Genomic DNA, 20887 nt, shown 5'->3' with positions numbered 1-20887 from the left:
CTGGTCCACTTTACTGGGGTTCCGGAATATTTTCCGCTGAGATCGGTGCCGTTTAATCCGGTAGGGCAGCGGTGAGGGAAAAAGATTAAAATTAAAAAATTAAAATTAAAAAGAAATATGGAAAAGGGGAACACTGTCACGGTTAATTCAAAGGGTGTCTTGAAGGATAGAGTTTCTTTGTTCACCTCGTTACCGAGAGGAGTTGACTAACTCACAGTGTTCGAGCAATAGGTAAGTTAATGCATTGACTAACATGATATAGCGGCGTATGATGTCGAACAGCGGCCCGAGTAAGCAACTAGCAGAGTTCCTTCTGGACAGTGATGACAACCCCTTTGTCAAGATGCACATTTGTGTCTCTCTTGTATATATTCCAACTCGACCTCAGAGGAGAGTTTGCCTCGATCTCGCTCATCCTTCATATAGCCACTCCCTGTGTGTCGACCGCTCAGGTGTGGCCATAAATGAGGTTGGAGACTTTTTTTCTTTTTTGACCATGGGAGGTACTTCCATGCATCGTCCATAATACCCGGCTGCCACATAGTTCAACTATGTGGATGTTGCATGTTTCTTTCTCTTTTTCTGACTTCTGAGAATGCTCTCTGGGTACGTTTTCCCTGTCTCTCAGGGCAGGTGTATCTCTCTCTCTCCGTGGGGCTTGTTGCCAACCCGTGTGCTTTCTCCATAGAGGATGGGATGAAAAGGAGGAGTCTCTCCTTCCCTCGACTGGAAGCCCAGAGGTCAGAGACACTGTAAATACAAGCAGTCGTCGTTTCTATAGGCAAAACCCCGGTCGAAAGCATGTTAGCAGCCTGTCAAATGTAAACAGCCTGCTGGGGAATGGTAGATATATATGGGCCGGAAGGACTATACCACGAATACCGTGACAGTGACAGGCCAGCTGATTCTTTCCCTCTGTTCTCCAGTTGGCAGTAGCAGAGCAGAGTGGTGGTGCCTACTGTGGTTGAGTGAGTGAATTCCGCATGAAATATAAAAAAGGGGCAGGGCAGTTGTGTTGTCCTCGTTGCAGTTAGTGACTGGCGGTGGTTTCTGTGTGTTGTTGATGTTGTTGTTGCTGCTACCGAGAGTGCAGCGTGCTTTCCCTGGCCAACACCCACCCAGCCCCAACCCAGCTATAAACCTCTCGTCTCATCTCTTCTTCTCCCTTTCTCTTCTCTCCCTCCCCCGGCCATCACCATCACCATCCTCATCATCCTCACCATCCTCATCATCCTCATCCTCATCATCCTCATCATCCTCATCATCCATCTCAATCACTTCCTCTCGCTCTGTTTAGCATCATCATCGAGACTAGCCCAGCTCCTGCAAAGCTGCTAGCTTCTCTCGCTTTACACCATTGCCCCTTTTTCCCCCCTTATTCATCTCTAACCTCTTCATTCGTCCAAGTTCAGTGCAGTTCTTTCGTTGATCATTGTTGCTCCTAGCATCCGTTTCTTCCTTTCATTCTAGCCTTGCCTGTTTCTTCTTCTCCTTGTGCTGCGTGGTCGTCGTCTTTGTCTATTACTCTCTGTACCACTGCATCCACGGCCTTTACTGGGTTCCTACTCCGTATCCACAGGGCTTGTTCAGGTGTAGTATTCTATCTACTTATTAAACCTTATCCATTAGGCCATATACCTGTTTTCTTACACTTTTGTGCTCACTAACATGGATATCTTGGAGAAGCTCGGTATTCTCGCCGCAAAACCTGGTCTCAACGGGTCGTCTGCTACGCCATTTATTCAGGTAAGTACGATATTCCATGTACTTCGTGGCTGCCCGCTTCGCTCGTTGCTTCTATCCCTGTTCTCTTGTCCCTGTGGAGTCGAATCTATCGTTTAATTCCACTACCAATTATCCCTCCTACCTGAGCCATTGGCTTGCAATAAGACTTTCGACATCTTGTCCCACGACCTATGTGAAAAAAAATTGAGGTCCTTTAAGGAACTTGAATATTTTTTCTTGTGTCAGCCTAGCTCTTTAGGTCCACTGACCCCTAGAATGACATTTAGAAATCCCAATTTGCAAATATGCAAGCCCAAACTCAACAGCAGCAACTGCCTGGTGAAGCTAGCGCTGCCCATGCACAGAACCAGCCAGCTTACAACATGGAACATCAGAACCGTTTCTATCAGCATGTTCCTCAGACTAGCGGGGTAAACGGGAGTATGAGGGATCCCAATGTTCAAGCTATTACCCACGCTGTTGGAGGCCTGAACTTGCAAAACCAGCGTCACAATGGCAAGTTTGTAGCCTTCAAGGGAAATCTCCATGCTTCTCACGGTAGCAGCGGTGATATGGCTAGTATTCAGCGTCCATATAATGGGCAATACTTGATTGTGCCTAATGGAAGTATGTTTGGTGGTGTGCCCACGGCAAATCAGTATGGACAACTCCATGTTCAGGCTACTGACCAAGGTAATTCAGTACCATATTTACCTGCGGGATTATACCCGAACTTCGTAACTGCCCCCTCGGTGGTTCCAGGTTCTGTCCCAGGATACACCTGGCCCTATGCTATGAACGGTGACGCACCTGAACTTTCCGGCCCTCGCCGTGATTCTTGGTCTTCAATCGAGGAAAATCATCCTTGTACTCCGGGGGTTGATCAAGCTGGCCATCAGGAGTGCTACCCTGCTGTTGCACCGACAGATCGTTCCCCAATGTTGTACAATTATGGCACTCCGTCTCCGTCAATGGTACCTCCTCAACCATATCTCCCCTACCAGATGATGAAGGGTGCCGGCGGTTATGTACTGCAGGACCTTGATGCTTTGACGCAGCAGGATCCTGCAATTCCACGTGCAGTGCCTGCCATGTGGACCAACCCCTCGGACCTCACCCTGGCTAAATGCCTCGAGAACAGAGAGGGTATCACCAATGTCTATATTCGGGGCTTCCTACCCGAAACAACAGATGAGATGTTGCATGCGTATGCATCTCGTTTCGGAAAAATTGATCGCTGCAAGGCAATTGTTGATCTTGAAACTGGCCTTTGCAAAGGGTTTGTATTGCCTTCCACAGTGGTTTCCGAATGGATATATTGCTGATCACTCATAGATTCGGTTTCGTTCAATTTTTCAGCTTTGATGCCTGCGAGAACTGCATTCGAGGTTTCTTCCATCTAGGCTATCAGGCCAGTTTTGCCCAGGTATGTCCGCCTAAACTACCCAAACAAAATCTACCAGAGTCAAAGGAGAGACTAATAAACTATAGAAATCTCGTAATTCTCGACTGAAGGATCTTGAAGACAAGAGTTCTACTAACGTCTATTGTACTAATGTTCCTATCGACTGGGTGGAAGCGGTGAGATTTCCCATATATATCCGTATCATATCTTGTATTTCTTTCCTGATGAACTACTAGGATTTGCGTCGCCATTTTCAACCATATCAAGTTGTTTCAGAGAAGATCAGCCGTGATGAGAAAACTGGCGTCAGCAAGGAAGTTGGGTTTGCCAGGTTAGCGATTTCGCCTTCTAAGCTGATGATATTTTGCAGACGCTAATCTGTGCTGTTTGTTCTAAAGGTTTGAGTCTCGCGAAATTGCAGAAAAAGTTTTATCTCAGTTCCACAACATCACAGCTCAAGATGGGGTCAAACTTCTCCTCCGCTTTGCGGATACGAAAGCGCAGAAACAACTCAAGTTGCAGAGCAATGAACGTCGTGCTTACCGTGCCGGAGAATACAACTATTCAGTCGAAATGGTCAATGGATCTACGCCGTCGCCCACGCTTCAGCGTTTGCAACAGACAGCCTCTCACTTTAGTCCAAACTCACAGGCAAGCTTCCCTTCTCCTTTGGGGCCTGGTCCTGTCTGGACACCTGCAACCTCAATATCCCCACCGTAAGTTAATCCAATCCATTTCTCGCATATATAAAGCTGACGGCCATGGTAGTGGCCCAATGATGAATAAGTCTGTGAACAGTCTTCGTCTTAACTCCTGGGGACCACGCAGTAATGGAAATATTGAGAACACTCCGACATTCCGCGGCCGCCCAGCTTTCAATTCTCAGGGTTCATATGGAGATAGCCTCTCCACTGGATCTTCCAAGACAGTTCTCCCCGTTTCAGGCGGTGTGACAAGATCCGAGAATTCCAGCCCCCGAAAGGAAAACTACCGTGCAGGATCTACTTCTCCACTTGGTCGACGGAGGGAAATTACTGTTGCGACCCCGAAATCGTCCACTTAGAGATTTAAGAGGCTGCCGGCTTCTGTTTTGAGTCTTACCGGCTCTGTATGAACGATTAATTTGACCAACTTCGCCTACGGCTATCTGGTATGGAGCTATAATAGGTGTTGCATCGTCAGTCACACGCAGTTACGATTAATGGATAACGACTCACGGTATCACGGAAAAACTGATTGTATTGAAATATCCTCACAACAAGATATACGATATCTCTTCTCTCCTTTTACCTGTTATCTTCGGTGGTCAGAAAGTCATTCTTTTATCTAATGCGTGCCCAGGGACAATAGTATCAATCGCAGATATTTCATTTCCGGCGCGTAACAGTTCAGCGTTGCATACTATTTGCTTTTGGCGATTGCCAGTACGATGTTTGACAGAAATTTTTTTGATGTTATCGGCTTTATGGTATGGGGGCATCTCTAGCACTACATAGTGCCATGTCTGCTTATGATGAGGGATGAAGATGGATGATTACACGATGTTACGAACTTCGGTTTAAGAGGCGGATGTGTACGCCAGTGATGAGACAAGTGATGGGGCAATTGCCTTGACTTATTTTAGCTTTTAGCATGTGATTTTACAAATAGCAATAATGGAACTTCAATTTGCTCATAGTATAGAGGTGAGAGGTAGTAAGTAGGTTAGATCTTACCGTGTCAATACGATTTCAACTGCCCCCGTGCGAATTATCAGAAGGAGTAACTAATATAGCAAAACCCTCTTCTGCATGTAGGTGCAGTAGACAACAGAAGCAATTTAGCCAATACTGCTGCAGCGGACCAGCAGCCAAAGGCATATGCCAGATACCTATATTCAAAACATAACAATCCTTCTATTTGCATATATTCTCTATGGGCTACTGTACCTCTCTATGTATACAAATATGACAATAACTAGAATAGTGAAAGACACGGCCCTTCTCCCCCGCTACACAGCCAAGGCCAACCCATACCCCTGAGCTAGGGGAAAATAATATATGTAATGTATAGAACTCGATAGCGGGGTCTTTCGTGTTTCCCTCCCTTCCTCCCGGACAGCTAGTTCGGAGCTTGGATCAACGAAGGATAGTAATTTGCTTTTCGCTCAGGCAACCTAGTCTCACAGACATGTGGGTGCGGAAAGCAAGCTGGCTAAATGGGAGGTATTCCCAACTGGCAATGAAAAGCGGAGGGTGAATGGAGGGGATGTCAGGAGGATTGTGGGATCGCTTTTCCAGGAGTGTATGTACGCGTCCCTGATCCCGTTAAAAAGAAGGTTCGGCTTTGTTTTGTTCAGGACCCGTGCAGGTGTATTGTTGTATATTCGTATTCGTATCTGGGGGTGTGGGTTTCGGACATCAAAAGATGTAATAAAAATAACATATTCTAAATATACGACTGGCCTGTCGTAGGGGGTTCCATGTGGCGCGTGGCGTGTGGCGCGTGGCGTGTGGGGCATGTAGGAAAACGCCACATTCAAGAAAGAAAGCAGTGTGATGCTTATAGAGAAATCGGCATGGAATCTAAGATTGTTTGTCTAGGTGTCGCGCGCGCTGTGATTTTGCTCACAAATGTCTCATGTGAGGTGCGATATATATATATATATGTATATATATATGCGGCGTATGCAGTACTGGGAGAGATAGGTTGTTAAAAACGCCCGCAGAATGTAGGAACAATGAAACTTGAACATAATAATAGTGCGCTAAACATTGCGGCTGCGTGCGGCCTTTTATTCACCAATCCCGCCCCAACCGTTCTTCGTCGTCATCCATAAGCTCATAGGCAGGTCTGTACCGAGGCTTTGGCAGGGAAGAGGACTGATCATCATTCGAGTTTTTATTGTCTATTATCTTCAACTTCGGGTTGGGATGCGTGTCATTCGTCCCGCCGAGGCTGGTGTATCCCTCGTCATACAGAGGGCAATACTCAATCCCTAGATGCCGAATAAATGCCCATATTTCCGCATAATGCCAGTCGATCACAGGGTGTATCCGCACAAAGTCAGGCCAGCCGTGGTCTGTGCGATCGAAATGAGTTAGCTTCTCGCCATGCGGATCTGTGCGGCGGGTGCCGACAAATATGGCGCGGATTTGCGGATGGTGGTCTAGGTAAGAGGCGAAGACGGTGCGGATGGTGGAGCAGGGCGGATCGGTGGTGTAGCGGACTAGGGAGAGGTGGTAGGTGTGGGAGGAAGAGGCCACAAAGTCCTCGACGGACCGGAAGGGGTGGTGGGGCTGTGCGTAGATGGCGGGTATTGTGGTTCGGGGAGGAGTGCGTTTGCCATCTTTTGATACAGTTTCAGTCGTGGGGAGTGGGTGAAGGCTGGCTAGGAATATGATGAGCATTACTAGACAGTCCTTGCCGCCGTTGTAGGACAGGGAGAGTTCATGTAGGGAGAAGCGATTGAGCGCTTCTTGCATGACGCTGAGGGAGATACGGGTTTGGTTCTGGACTTTACAGAGAATGCTGGAGGCGTCGTGCGATTCGGAGAGGAATGAAGTGACTTGTTTATGGAGGTTTGCGATCACGGTGGAGAGGGGGGGATGCGAATGTTCTTCGTGAAGCTCTTGACATTCCTCCGCTTGCGCTGGGGTTTGTATAGGGAGGGTTTTTCCAGTGGTAATGTGATTGCTCCGTAGAGGTTGGGTCTGCCCATTTTCTGGTGATATATGGCTCTCTTTGATGGATTCAACACCGTTTGAAAGCAGTGCATCTCCAGCTGCCGTAGTGGATGGAGCGTTCGTCATGGGGATGAGCGGGGCTCGCGCCAGCCAGGTGGTGGAGGGGAGCAGACAAGGACCGATAGGGCAAGATCAATTAGAAGCCTGGTGACGAAGAGGACCTGATTGAAGAGTTGTTCAAATGCCTATACGGAAGACAAAGTGCAAGGAGCAGTAGACAAGGCTAGGGGGAGATGTTGCGTGCTTCGCCGACCTCGCACCGAGTGTCCGCTTGGGGGAGGTTTTTTTTTCTTTTGTGACGTTGAGTTGACATCGGCAAACCGGGCGCTGATGCTGGCTTAGTCACGGCTGTTTCAGCCGAGGAGCTGCAGCAAGAGCCGGTCGGTTAGTTAGAAAAAAAAGTTACAACCTGTGCTTCAAGTCCGTACTCTTAAGATAAAATATATCTCCACTCTAGCTACTGTTGTTCAAGGGTATCGAATTTTATGATTCTATTTTAATTTTACATATAAATTAATGGGTAAGTTACAGGGCCATATATCCTTTGCGTCGTTGGCAAGCCGTGACATCCCCCGAAAAAAAAAAAAAAAAAAAAAAAAAAAAAAAAAAAAATCTCCTAGCCCGACTAACCTAAACATAGAAAACGGGAGAAATATATGCAAGTGACAGGTACGATTCCAAGTTCAATACTCTAGAATTGCCCAGGTGTTATCATCTACGGTAGGGTATATCAACCCGTGGCTCAGCAGCTCTTCACTTCCCTTGAACACTTCACCAACAGGCAAACCCATCATTGACGCCAGATTTTGCACGTGAAGTCCTTCGTTCCCCTGCGGCGTATTGCTCAAAGTCTCATACACCTTCCGTGCCAATGGCGACATTGGAGGTAACGTCCTTCCGCCGAGAGGATCCCCACCGCTCGTACTTGCCGCACCAGGCGGCGCATTCCCACCAGGTTGACCACCGGTTGGGCCCCTTGTATAGTATAGGTGAATGGCTGTAGCTTCAAGAAAATGGCAATGATATTCATCCATACTCGTTATGGGGCGGATGACATGCGCGACAAAATTCCGTCGATTGTTGAAGTTGTTAAGCTTCCCCCAAACCTTGGCGTATCCGTTGACTTGGATCTCCGATTCCGAAGAGCGTGAAGCGTCTCCCGTGTCCATATCGTCTCCTGTAGGATTGACTGCGTTCTTTTCCAGCCATAATTTTACTTCAATTTCCCCCGTCCCGTCATCAAGCTTATATGTGACGAATGTGGTTAGGTGGCTAACGGCGCGGACCTGGCCGACGAACGCTAATTGTGATACCTCCGTGCCATCAATTTTAAAGTCTGCGTCTCCGTGTGCTTGGGTAGCTTCCAATGTCTGTTTTATTGTTACAGGACGAAGTGAGTTTTTCACATAACCGCCGCCCTAATACGAGGAAAAAGAATGTTAGCCCTGGGAAGGGGATACCTTTAGGCAAACAGCTGCTGGCAACGAGGAAAGTGAGGGTTGCTTCAGTGTTAATATAGCATTCATACCTTTCCTTCTGACTGACTGCCTCCTTGGCTGCCTCCTTCACCACCTGTAAAACCCCCTCCTGCCATGCCGCCTTGGGCACCATATGAGGTGTATTGGTCGCCATCTGCGAGGGAGTATATTAGCATTTAGGAAAAAGTAAACAAAAAGGCAAGAGGATACCAACCCATAGTCGCGGTAGGAGGCGTACTTTGTAATAAAATGGAAGGGAGTGGAAGGATGTTGTAATTTGATTCTGCTATTCGATTTGTCCTGATATCTTTTAATTCCCCGCCTTGATTGAGTCTCGTGAAGACGTGTCAGTCACGCGTTTTTGGCGCCGGGGAATTTGGCGGGGGAATGGTCGGAAATCGGAGGAATGTTGTTCCTTCACCGCCTTCCCTTTGCAGCCTTTTCGGATTTTGACGCCGGAGAGAAAAAATAGTTTCTCGAACTGCGCAACAACTGCGGCGAATAGGGTCGGTTGCTCTATCAAAGTGACGGTATGTATCTTGGTTATTTGGTTTTCATTTAACATAATGCGGCAGCGGCTGACATGTTTTGTTTCAGTCAACAGCGTTTTCCCTTCTTTATATTCTGCAGCCACCCACCCGTCATGATCTAAAAGGTACAAAGTTATCTCAGGAGAATTCCAGACCCGGGCTCAAGGATTGCCTTGGATATCCTAGCTTGGTAGAGTGGCATATGCAATCCGTGGCCTGCATCCGTTTCCAATGACCATGTCTCATCGAGATGTGTCCCCAGCAGCTTCGGAGAATGAGTTCGATATCTCAAAGCTCCTCTTTAAGGGGGACGATGATGTTCTCGACCTCGAGAAACCTTCGAAAAAGCGAAAACCACAGGAAAGTTTGAACCTTGATGTTATGGGCGACGATGATAGTGGCGATAATGGCGACGAAGCCTTCATTGCTTCTGAGCAAGCAGCAGCAAACCGCAAGGCCTCAAACCTGAAAGGCCGGACTGTAAAAAAGGGCGGAGGTTTTCAATCCATGGGACTTAACGCAACTCTTCTCAAAGCCATTACGCGGAAGGGGTTTTCTGTTCCAACGCCCATTCAGAGGAAAACAATTCCACTTTTGTTGGATGATCAGGATGTTGTCGGGATGGCAAGGACAGGATCGGGGAAAACCGCAGCATTTGTGATTCCCATGATTGAGAAGCTGAAAAACCACAGCGCCAAATTCGGGTCTAGGGCATTGATTTTGTTACCCTCCAGAGAATTGGCCCTACAAACTCTCAAAGTCGTGAAGGAATTGGGTCGTGGGACGGATCTAAAATCCGTTTTGTTGGTTGGCGGTGATAGTCTTGAGGAACAGTTTGAATACATGGCAGGTAACCCGGATATCATTATTGCCACGCCTGGACGCTTCCTTCATTTGAAAGTGGAAATGTCTTTGGATCTGTCAAGTATTCGCTACGTTGTCTTTGATGAGGCGGACAGGCTGTTTGAGATGGGCTTTGCCGCACAGTTAACCGAAATTCTCCACGGCTTGCCTTCTTCACGGCAGACACTTCTATTCTCTGCGACTTTACCTAAATCATTGGTGGAATTTGCTCGAGCAGGTCTCCAGGAGCCAACTTTGATCCGTCTAGATGCGGAAAGCAAGATCTCTCCGGACCTTCAAAATGCGTTCTTCACAGTGAAGTCTTCTGAGAAAGAGGGCGCTCTATTACATCTTCTTCACGAGGTTATCAAAATTCCCACGGGCGAGACAGAAGCGCATAAACGTGCTAAAGAGGAAGCGAAGAATCCGAGGAAACGGAAGCGGTCGGAATTCGCTTCAAATTCCCATAAAGAATCGCCTACGGAACACTCTACGATTATATTCACGGCTACGAAACATCATGTCGATTACCTTGTATCAATACTTCGGATATCTGGCTTCGCTGTGTCGTACGCATACGGTTCCTTAGATCAAACCGCTCGCAAAATTGAAGTCCAAAATTTCCGTTCCGGAATTACGCATATCCTCGTCGTAACAGATGTTGCAGCACGAGGAATCGACATCCCTATCCTTTCTAATGTGATTAACTATGATTTTCCTTCGCAGGCTAAAATTTTTGTTCATCGTGTGGGACGGACTGCTAGAGCTGGTAAGACTGGTTGGAGTTACAGCCTCATCCGAGAGTCAGATGCTCCGTATTTACTCGACCTGCAGCTGTTCCTCGGTCGACCTTTAATTCTAGGACGAGGTTCAGGCCAGCAACTCAACTACACGGAGGATGTGGTTGTAGGTAGTTTGCCTAGGGATAAGGTTTCTCGTTATACTGAATGGGTGTCCAAGCTGCTAGATGAAGATGTTGATGTTGAATTGCAGCGCGAAGTTGCGATGAAAGGTGAAAAGTTGTACATGAGAACAAGAAATTCAGCCTCTAGTGAAAGCGCTAAGCGAGCAAAAGATGTGGTTGAATCCGATGAGTGGCTGATGGTGCATCCCATTTTCAGTGATGAATCCAGCCGATTGGAGGAGGAAAGGGAGAAGATGCTCGCCCGTGTTGGAGGTTACAAACCACAAGAAACAATCTTTGAGATTGGTGGCAGGCGTGGGGGAAAGAACGGGAACGATGAGGCGATTGATATGATGAGAAAGATGAGGTCGACATTCGCATCTAAGAGAGCACGAAAGGAGTCTGCGATCAAAAGTGCGCACCTTGGCAACAGTGGAGGCGCCGCTAATGACAATCTACCGAATGATAATGACAGTGATGATGACGGCTTGGCTGACTTGGGCGATGAAAATGATAATGCGATTACTGCCGACAATATGTCACTCGCATCTGATTCAGAACTTGAAGTCACGTTCTCCTATCCACAATCTGGCAAATCGAAATTGAAAACGGACGCAAACGATTCAAAACCTGGGGAGTCATTCCACAACCCAGAGTATTTTATGTCATACACACCTGCATCCAATTCCCTGGCTGAAGATCGGGCGTACGGAGTCCATTCTGGTTCAAACACCAATTTTGTTGAAGCATCACGCGGTGCCACTATGGATCTTGCCGGCGACGAAAGTGCTGCGCGGGGCTTCGGTGAACCACGCTCCATCATGCGCTGGGACAAACGCCAAAAGAAGTATGTATCGCGCCGAAACGACGAGGATGGGTCGAAAGGAGGTAAAGGTGACCTTCTCGTTCGTGGCGAGAGTGGAATTAAGATTGCTGCGAGCTTCCGAAGTGGGCGATTCGATGCGTGGAAGAAAGGGAAGAGGATTGGCCGTATGCCAAGGGTCGGAGAGGCGGAAAACCCTGGCCTTGCTTCTGGTATGCCTGGAGGCAAAAAGTACAGACATCGCAAGGAGCAGGCGCCCAAAAACCCCGACAAGTTCAGGGATGACTACGAGAAGAAGAAAAAGAAAGTAGAGGCTGCGAAGCAACGCGAGACTGAGAAGGCATTTGATCCCTCTTCCGGTTCTAAACAGGTCGGCGTTAAAGGCCGTGAAAAGAGTGAGCTTAAGAGTGTTGAGGATATAAGGAAGGCCAGAAAGGTGAAGGAGTTGAGGAAACAGAAAAATGCGCGACCTTCAAATAAGGGTAAGGGGAGAAAGGGGAGATAGTGGAGGAGATTTGATATCCCTCATATTAGTCACGTCACTAGACTTGGATTTTAGCATTCTGACCTTTATTCGCAATTGAAATTTAACTAAAAAGCCCTGCTCTGTTATTTTCTATTTGCTTTGTATTCCCACCTTCATCGATCACCCTCTTTGTCTACAGCTCAAAACAGGCAGAGGAATCACTTTATGCGTAGCAGGACTGAGAGGCCGAGAAGTAACGTGATTTACTTCTGGATTTATGGTAGCTCACTGGTCACTCCAGTAGTTGTTGGTATGGTGTGCTTCATTTTTCACCAGGGTTGCGAGGAAAACATTGCACCCCTCAGGTATGGAATTCAACTTTGGTTCCCGCCGTTCTTGGACGCCAAGTTAACTCATCTGCATATCTAACCGCCGGGCTCTTTTTTTTCTCCCTGCACGCAGATGCCTTTGATGCATGGTGCTAGGCTCCGTTTGCCAAGTATATTCTCCTGTCATTTGTGCAACAATGTCTAATTTCATATAATAGCTTGGGGAGGGATGGAGGGAAGAATATGGACATCCTGACATTCAGTATGGTATGTCCTCCATGCGGGTGTGGCCATCAGTTTGATTTTAAACGGGATGCCTGTGCCGTACTTTTGGCAGATAACTAGTTCCTCTCAGTCAAGAATGTTTTGGGGCAAGCAAATTCGGGACCTTTCATTACTTTTCTCCCGAACTGTATATCCAGCCCGGGGGGAAACACGAGAACTGTTAGGAGGTACGGTTGCCCCAATTCTCCCATGAGCTCCTAACCCAACGCTCTCACAATGAGCGATTCCTCCTTGCTTGCATCGATCATTTCACTGAATGCCCAATTGGTTGTAGTGTAAATATGCACAACATCGCGTTGTCTCACCGTATAGAACTAATTCGGCCTATTCCATTTACTCGGTCCCTTGACACGGCATCATAGAATATAGCATGTGATCGGGAGGTGGAAGCGGTGTTCTTACCTTACCCTGGTGTCGGATTGTCCCCTAGGGCTATCAAACGATTGGCCTTCTTGAACTGCATGGATCTACGTGCGTTCCACGGTCATGATGGCTTTAAAGATTTCATTTCTGCTTGAGCTCCCCGCGCTGCCGCCTGTTCCATTTTCGACCTCTTTCTGGTCCACATCTTTATTGTTTCCTTTTTGCGCAATGTTGTTCATGGGTGCAACCGTAGGTTCTTTATGGGAGCTCGAATGAGCGTGCATGGCAGTTTGTACCCACTTGTGCTACTCGGAAGTACTCTGTGTCACGTTCTTCTGCCATGAGCTTACGGGAAAGATTAACCTTGCATGGAGTTGAATTTATGAATTTTGGCCTGGACTGCAGACTGTTCTGTCTCGTTCGGTGTCCTGTGCAGACAATGGCAAGGTCAGGTATGTACAGTACAATGGCAAACTTGAACAACCTTACAGATTCACATACAATGCTAGGTTCCACCATAGTAATCCACCTTGGAATCAGCTTTGCCAATGCGATATCTGAAATCCTCTCTCGAAAACACACGTTATTTCCAGACGTTGAATAACGGTCGGGCGTGGATCCACATTCTTCAAGCTATTGTACACGCAGCTAAATGGATACTATATTGGCAACACTATCGGAGAAACCCAGCCAGCAACCAAATATTTCAATATGAAATCAAGTTTATCCCTCTACATTCTGTCCCAGTATTCTGTTTGCATTCCCGCTAGCCACGTGAAATTTGGGTCTTACCAACCAACCACGATCAAACGAGTATCTCTACAATACCCTCACTCTGATACAATGTGTGACCATCGTAGGGGCATGGAAGCTGCTGGGCATACCCACTCGGCTAGTAACCCGGAGAACTTCTATTGGAAGGAGAACTCAAAAAAGGCAACGCCAGTGGGGATATGAGAAAAACACCATACAACATCTAAAGCAAATCGACAAGTTGTCCGAGGTTTCCGAGGAGCCCATGTGATTCCCAACACCTATTATGCCTTCAGGATTTCTATTCTCCAACCTGAGGAGGCGATCACGCATGCTTATCTATGCACAGGATGCACCGCTGTATGGTACATGTACATCCCTAATAGGAGTTTCTGGCAGGCGCTACAATACGCATGGGCGCACATCATCCTGTTCCTCATCTCGATTGTAGCGAACTGCAGACTATATGGGTCAGCATATCAACCTAGCCACATGATTTGGGATAGAATGTGGCTCTAAATTGTGGATGAACGTCCACATGCAAACCACGTTTCTCCAGAATAACGAGCTGGCGTGAAGAAAAAATCAGTCTAGAAGAGAGCGAAAGCAAAAGAAAGACAAATCAGACCGAATCCCCTATAGTGGTAAATGGATTCAGCTACTGGCCTTGTTCGGCTGGAAGTATTTTGTGGAGGATACGGAGCTTCATGCTGGTCGTTACTTTGCTCAAGACCACGCACAAGCAAGGCGCCTTAGCCAGCTTCTCCTATGCCAGCTGTCCGGTATCTGTGGAGGAAAAAAAATAAAAAATAAAAAACCAATAAAAATAAGGCAGGGGGCCGCTCCACAGACCCGACGTACTCGATTCCAACGACGGTTATGGGCCGAACGGGTATTTCCCCTGTTCTTTCTTCATGCAATGAAGAGGAAGGATGCACAGAGGGCCGACACCGGGTATGCATGAATTAGAGTTGAGAGCGGTTTGCTACCATACCATGCCTAGATTGGTATATGAGTCTATTCCCACTCTGGGATGTATGAGGGCCTTTTATGTAACATCCAGTTCGGGTTTCTGGCATAGTTTGTTAGATATATACCATTAGAATTCGATGCATATATAAACGAAAGCCAAACCTCCTGTATTTTTTAGGTGGGAGGCGGACCATTTTAGAAGTCGTGGCAATCCTCAAACGGGCTGAGCGGGGAAACCAAGGTTAGAACCTGGCGAAAATATTTCATAGTAGCGTTGTCCTGGGAAGGCCTGGTATCACTATAATAAGGGTAAACATATGTATACTTTCAGCGTGCGGTGCCAAATTCCCGTGCATATCTCTCGGCAAAAAATATAGAAGTGTATACTATCAGAAACCGAGTGAAAGATGTCGTAGCAGTGTGAAGAAAGCGAGCAGGAAATAAATAAAACCATAAGATGCAAAACGCAAAAGGGTATCATCTGGAAAAGACGTTAAGATATGTAAAAGTATGAAATAGAATGAAATACTAGCACATAGATATAAAATAACAAAAGAAAGCTGCACATCAACAAGGGAGAGATTAAAACTAGAAAAGCAAAAAAAGAAAAGAAGGGAATAAGGTGCCACTTCCCAGGCGTACACGTTTATATATGTGGCCTTGCAGAAATAGCAAGTAGCAAATAAAAAGAAAAGGCTGAGCCAGCATGATAACTCCAATGTAAACAAGGGGTATTCCGACCGAAACAACAAAGGCTAAGAATAAGAAAACGCAAAAAGAAGAGGAAGAATAGTTTCCACAGGATATAGTTTACCGGTATGGGCATAGATATTTGTATCGGGTATGGTATGCGTGCTCTCCTTCATAAGTAGGGTAGGACAAAAGTTAACGGCGTAGGAGTCGGTCTGATCTATGTTGTCTCCCTCTTACTTCTGGCAAAGCGAAAAGTGACAACAAAACAAAGGGAAAAAATAACAAAGGGAATTTTTTATAATTTGGCCCGTGTCTCTCATCCTATATTATTGGGTAGTTTTGTGCCCATTCTTCGGAATTCGTTTATTGCTATGTCATTTCTTCCATTCGTATCTTCGAATTCGATTCTTTTTTTCTTTCTTTTTTTTCTTTCTATTTGTGTGTAAACCAAACCGTACATCACTTCACATTAGGGAGTTAAAAGGAAGAATTAGTCATTGACCATATCTCCTAGAGCCATCTTGTGTCTTTTTATAGGTCGAGATTCTGAGGCCTCTTCCTTCTCCTTTGCTGCTGAGTTTTTATCTTCCAGGGCTGGCTGAGTATGCGAAGTCAAAAGGCTGGATTTGCCTTGTGGGACAGTTCCTTGTTGCAGAGGACGGTATGGATCCAATCGTCCTCGACCGGACGGCCCGGAGGAAAAAGTGACTGGCTGGAAGGGAGGGTGCGCCGGCAGGGAGCGGTGGTCTTCCAACTCTTGGGCATGATCATCCCGCCCTGGGTTTGGTCGCCCTGGTTGTAAAGACAATAGGGATGGCGCCTGAGTTGGTACAGGTGGCCGTTGGATACCCTGAGTAAACTCGAATTCTGACCCCCTTTTTGACGGCATAAGAGGTGGTAACTGTATTTGTGACTGGCCAGGACTCGAGAATGGGTAGTTCCGCGCACTGCTGGGAGCAGATAAGGGAGGACTTGATAGCGGCCCGTGCGCAGATCCCGGTCCTCCGAAATACGCAGATCCGGTAGGGGGCGGAGGCCTATGACGTCGTTGGTATTGGCGAGGGGGCTGGTTCGGTGGTATCCTTTCGCCATAGAAAGGGGGGATGGAGCTTGACACATCTCGATATTCTGGAGTAAATGTGGAGGACGATACCGCGCCAGGTGAAAATAAAGGGCTATTATGGGTTGGGGATCGCTGGGACGAACCGCTGGAAAGCGCCATTTGACTAGAGAACGGGCTTGGGATAGCTGTTGATGTATGAATCCCCCGTGATGGATCTGGAGGAACCCACATGTGGGGATTAGGCATCGCGGGATTAGGCATTGGCGGCCCATATTCCACCCCAACCTCACTAGACCTCCTAGGTAGTCGTACTTCCGTGATCGGGCGAATTTCCCGGGAGGAAGAAGTCCGTCTGTGGCCATAGAATTGGGATGCGGGCGAGGAACTTTGCGGCTCAGGGCATGATACTCCTGAATGACTAAATGTGGGTTCGTATGGTTGCAGCGGTCCCTCTTCAACTTTTAAAGGGGGTCTGCCTCGTCGTTTGTGTCTGACGTCCACACAAGATTCCTATTTGGAAGTCATTCATTAGTGCCGAATATTTAGTGGGCTTGACATGGAAATTGTTCAGTACAGCTGTGATAAGATTAAATTCTACAAGATTGCTGCAGTTCCCAAAGTAAATTTCCGTCTGAACTTACTTCTTTTCCCGCTGAAATACATCTTCGGCATGGGCGTGCCGAGTCGCATCCAAGATGTTTCCGTTTGCAATTCACGCATGCCGAGGCGACATGAGCTTTTGCTCTACGTGTAGATCTAGGGGGAAGCGTGGTGGTTCTTGGGGGTAGAAGAGATCCAGACTGAAGAGTATGCTGGAGTTGAGGGCCATGAATCGCGGGCAGCCCGATGATAGACATGCCTGGCTGCCCGGTGGGTAACCGTTGTGAGTCAGGGAGAATTGCACTAAGTCCCGGGGCTCTTGCTGGAGATTCCGCGTAAGATAAAAGCGGCTGTACATTGCCATGAGTAGTGGACGTAATGGGTGAGTTGGAACGTTTTCGGCGCCTGTCTCCAAGGAGTGAATCGAAACGACTTTCAGGCGAGGGGGTTCCGGACATAGGGGGAGAGAGATAGGGAGCCCGAAGGTTGGGATTGCAAGGCTCGCCTGACAGATTCAAATTTAAAGGGAATCTCAGAGGATCGGAGCTTGACCCGTGGGCTTGTCCGAATGGCGTGAAGGGGAGGGGGAGCCCGGTAGATCGTAAGGAGTGCATGAGGTTCACTTTTCCCAATCCAACGTCTGGAACTATAGAAGATAGATAGAAGGGTTAAATGGCCGGCAAAGCCCGTATAAGGCATGGAAAACCAAAGAGACAACCGACTCGGATCTGGACTATCGCATAAACGGCGGAAGCATGAAGACCCAATGGTGCCGATCATGAATCTCGGTGTGAGCAAACACCATGGAATCTTCCGCTCATGGAAAACGCGAACTCGATCCGCCTAAAGGTTCATCAGCTCCGGCCGAAATTCCCTAGATCTGTCACATATGACACCCGAAGGTAGATAGTGGTAACAATCCAGCCTAAGGCGATCAGACAAGAGAACAGTTCAAAAAACTGTCACAGCCGTCGCTGGACGTAACTTTCCAAGTTATTGAGGAAGAGACTCCCACGATGAGGTATGACAGGCTCGAAATGAAATAATAAGAAAATGGAACACACAAAAGCTAGCTGGCAAGGGCTGTACGGGTGTGCGTGCAGCTGTTTAAGGGTCCAATTGATTGCTATCGCATCTCTGAATTCGCCACTGAGCGACGCCAAATCTGGAGACACCTTTCGGAGACTAAAGTTCAATGATTGCCAGACTGAACGCTACCATCGAAGGAGGCGCAACTAGGAAAGGATGCGATGACTAAAACAAAATAGGGAAAGGCAAGAGATCCGTTCAAAGAGGCAGAATGGAGGGGAAGGAGGCAAAAAAATAAAATAAAAAAATACAAAAACAGTAGGAGATAGAAAGAAAAAAAGGAGGAGTAGTGAGAATAGTTGGTGGCTAACTCTAGAGATGTGTTTTGAAGTTATAGAGAAGCTGAGTTGGTCAGAGAGAGAGAGAGGTGCCCAGGTGGATTTAGTAGTAGAACGGAAGATGAGGACATTATTGACCTAAGCTCCGGCTGAATCAATCAAGCCTTCGCGATCATCTCCGGAAGTGTATGGTTATCATAATACTATTATCCATCATGCAGGTCATAGCAAGGCAGGGTCCGGGAGCATACGCCTGAACTTGAAGAGAAGAGTTGTCACGCTCGAGCGGAGCATCTGCCTCGTACTGGGATTCCCCCAGTGCTAATCTCGGACGATGGAGGGTGGATCCTTTTAGTGAGCTTTCATTAATATTTAGGGGTGGCGTTGGGAGGAAGGGAAGATTCGGTATGGCCCCATGGACTCAGTAGTGGATTAACGCTTCCCCCCCTACACCCATTGCTCCAGAGGTTGTCAGGAAAAAAGTGGCAAGGGGGATGCCAAACCTCCCCGATAGTGATTTGCTACAATGAGCTTCATTTTGCCAACGTTTCCAATTTGCTCCGCAGGAGGTAGTATCCGTTGTGGAGAGCATGGCGGGTGCAGGTTCTGCAGGACGCACACATCCAGGAAAAAATGACCCGACTAATTTTGAAGTTGAAATAATAGATAGGCGGTAGATTGGTACTAGTGAGCTGCTCGCGAGTTGGATCATCATCCTCTAACATTCACGTTCCATGCCAAACGCAGACTGGGTGGGCTAGCTCGAAAAGAGTGACCGAGCTGCGGCGAGCGCCAACTTGGCAACAGGCTTCCTGATGGGTGAGTCGTCGTCCTGATCTGCTGTCACGTCGATCATCTTTGCATAACACCAGGCGGACAAATAGCAAAAAGACTAAAATAAAAAACCTAGTCCAATCACAACACGGCCTGCCGACCCAGAGCTTCCACTATTTACTTTTTCGTCGAACGGGAACGCTGAGCAATGGTAGTTTACCTCTGGCTGGCTGGCTGTGCTTGATCGAGACAACTGGATCTTGGGCTTTGGGCCTTTTGACGCCGAGAGATGCAAGTTTATCACTTCAAGCAGGGAATGGCCGGCAGGGTGGTGGCTTGCATGGGTCTATTATTATGGTTTGGTCGAAGGTTGCAGCTGTCAGTAGTGACACCCAAACCGAACAAGGAACACTGCACACTGATTCAAGGCAAGCATGGACGAGGAAGTTCCTGTGTGATACAGTCTAGAAGAGAAGAATAATGGATATTTCTTACATGTACAATAGAATATCTCCAAATGGACTATTATTGTGGTAGGTAGGTATGGTATGGTATGTTATGGCTGTAGGCTGAAACCGCAATAATATAATATAATTGTTCAAAGGACGAAGAAAACCCAAAAGAAAAAAACTAATTAGGGCTTGTTGGCCAGAAAGGGAAGTTACCTAACTAGTTACCTAGGCAGGGGGTAACTTAACAACGACCAATAAGGGTGGTACCTAGCGCCCGCTGGTAAACTCCACTAACGTCGAGGTACCTAATTGTGGTAGTAGGTACGCTTGTGGTGGATACAACGTGAATTACGCTGCGTACTGTACTGCGATATTCAAGCTTTCGAGAGGAATATCAGGAAAATCTTTGTGAACCTTCCGTGAAGTTGCAGAGTCGCTAAAGTGGTCGTGTTTTCGGTGTTTTCGGTGCTTTTGCTCGTTCAATAACTACGATTCCTTCTTCATACCAGGGAGTCAGCTATCCTCCTCGAGCACTACCATAAGCCACCCCGTCCTAAATTGAGAATTTATCAGACTGATGATGCCTTGTGTTGAACATTTTCGTTACTTTTTCGAATGTCTCCTTCGAATATTCATGGACACTAAAATAATATCATTGTTTTGAGTGCTGTGAGGATAATTCGGTGCCAATGAAAACCAAGACCAGTACGCAAATTCCTGCGAGGTATTTTTCAACCATGGCCAATGAAGAGAAGTACTTCGAGGGGATGTACGGAGTAACTTACTGTGCTGCACTTTAAACCCTTGAAGACAATGCAGTTCCCTGTTATCTACTGTAGCTGCACCCCGCCAATATACATGTAAAAATAATTTCTCGTTCAACGAGCATAGCTTTCTAGAAAGCACATCACGGGCAACTTTTCATGTGGCTTGTTTTTGGCTGGAATCGGGACGATGATGATATCAGTAGCTATTCGATCCAACCACCCAGAGTGTTTCTAGACCTGTCTATCACGAACTGCAGGATGTTAAATATGATCGCCGCCAAAAAAGTTAGTGGACCCCGCAAACTGTTTTCCGAGCCCGCTGTGATCTTCCGTTCGAACCTCTCATCCCCGTTCAGAAAATGCACTGACCAGCAGTAGTAGCAACGAATGTAAGGTGTCGTTCCCATTGCTGAGGGAAAAAAAAGGTTCGAGCTTTCCAGAAGTGTTTGCCGAAATCAAATATGATTTCCTCCACGGCGCGCTGGCTCTCAACTGCCCGTGATGGACGGTCGTCACGGATTCCCACAAATGCAAACAGACTGTGGCGCGTTCGGATGCTTCCATGTTATC

At 47.2% G+C, this 20887-nt stretch overlaps 5 protein-coding genes across 7 annotated transcripts; 2 read left to right on the top strand and 3 right to left on the bottom strand.

Annotated features, from left to right (window-relative positions):
* Nucleotides 1-95: 95 nt before the first annotated feature.
* On the top strand, nucleotides 96-5036 carry BDBG_06539. 2 transcript variants are annotated; one of them, XM_031722643.1, is made up of 8 exons: nucleotides 113-1746; nucleotides 2013-2352; nucleotides 2428-3004; nucleotides 3061-3151; nucleotides 3217-3306; nucleotides 3367-3461; nucleotides 3529-3846; nucleotides 3899-4880. In XM_031722643.1, the coding sequence occupies exons 1-8, from the start codon at nucleotides 1669-1671 to the stop codon at nucleotides 4191-4193; spliced, it is 1884 nt and encodes a 627-aa protein (XP_031579475.1). In that variant the 5' UTR covers nucleotides 113-1668; the 3' UTR covers nucleotides 4194-4880. The 2 variants fall into 2 exon arrangements, with proteins under 2 accessions (XP_002623100.1, XP_031579475.1); XM_002623054.2 differs by having other exon boundaries at nucleotides 96-1746; nucleotides 2013-3004; nucleotides 3899-5036.
* Nucleotides 4707-7156, bottom strand: BDBG_06538 (FAD synthetase). Its single transcript, XM_002623053.2, has one exon. It carries the CDS (start codon nucleotides 6919-6921, stop codon nucleotides 5908-5910), a length of 1014 nt encoding a protein of 337 aa, XP_002623099.1. The 5' UTR covers nucleotides 6922-7156; the 3' UTR covers nucleotides 4707-5907.
* Nucleotides 7153-14941, top strand: BDBG_06536. Of its 2 annotated transcripts, XM_002623051.2 has the most exons (4): nucleotides 7273-7375; nucleotides 7496-8863; nucleotides 8931-12680; nucleotides 12788-14941. In XM_002623051.2, exon 3 carries the CDS (start codon nucleotides 9095-9097, stop codon nucleotides 11936-11938), a length of 2844 nt encoding a protein of 947 aa, XP_002623097.2. In that variant the 5' UTR covers nucleotides 7273-7375; nucleotides 7496-8863; nucleotides 8931-9094; the 3' UTR covers nucleotides 11939-12680; nucleotides 12788-14941. The 2 variants fall into 2 exon arrangements, with proteins under 2 accessions (XP_031579474.1, XP_002623097.2); XM_031722642.1 differs by having other exon boundaries at nucleotides 7153-7375; nucleotides 8931-14163.
* BDBG_06537 (single-stranded DNA binding protein p30 subunit) lies at nucleotides 7376-8828 on the bottom strand. The gene is made up of 3 exons (XM_002623052.2): nucleotides 8548-8828; nucleotides 8384-8487; nucleotides 7376-8273 (listed from the first exon to the last, which is right to left on the bottom strand). The coding sequence occupies exons 1-3, from the start codon at nucleotides 8549-8551 to the stop codon at nucleotides 7539-7541; spliced, it is 843 nt and encodes a 280-aa protein (XP_002623098.2). The 5' UTR covers nucleotides 8552-8828; the 3' UTR covers nucleotides 7376-7538.
* Nucleotides 13246-19637, bottom strand: BDBG_06535 (uncharacterized protein). Its single transcript, XM_002623050.2, has 3 exons — nucleotides 19594-19637; nucleotides 16999-19444; nucleotides 13246-16867 (listed from the first exon to the last, which is right to left on the bottom strand). Exons 2-3 carry the CDS (start codon nucleotides 17569-17571, stop codon nucleotides 15785-15787), a joined length of 1656 nt encoding a protein of 551 aa, XP_002623096.2. The 5' UTR covers nucleotides 17572-19444; nucleotides 19594-19637; the 3' UTR covers nucleotides 13246-15784.
* Between the last annotated feature and the right edge of the window lie 1250 nt (nucleotides 19638-20887).

Source organism: Blastomyces gilchristii, assembly GCF_000003855.2.
Source record: "Blastomyces gilchristii SLH14081 genomic scaffold supercont1.14, whole genome shotgun sequence".
In the NCBI taxonomy this organism is placed as follows: domain Eukaryota; kingdom Fungi; phylum Ascomycota; class Eurotiomycetes; order Onygenales; family Ajellomycetaceae; genus Blastomyces; species Blastomyces gilchristii.
Note: the sequence above shows the minus strand (reverse complement) of the source record. Positions and strands in the feature narration are given on the sequence as shown.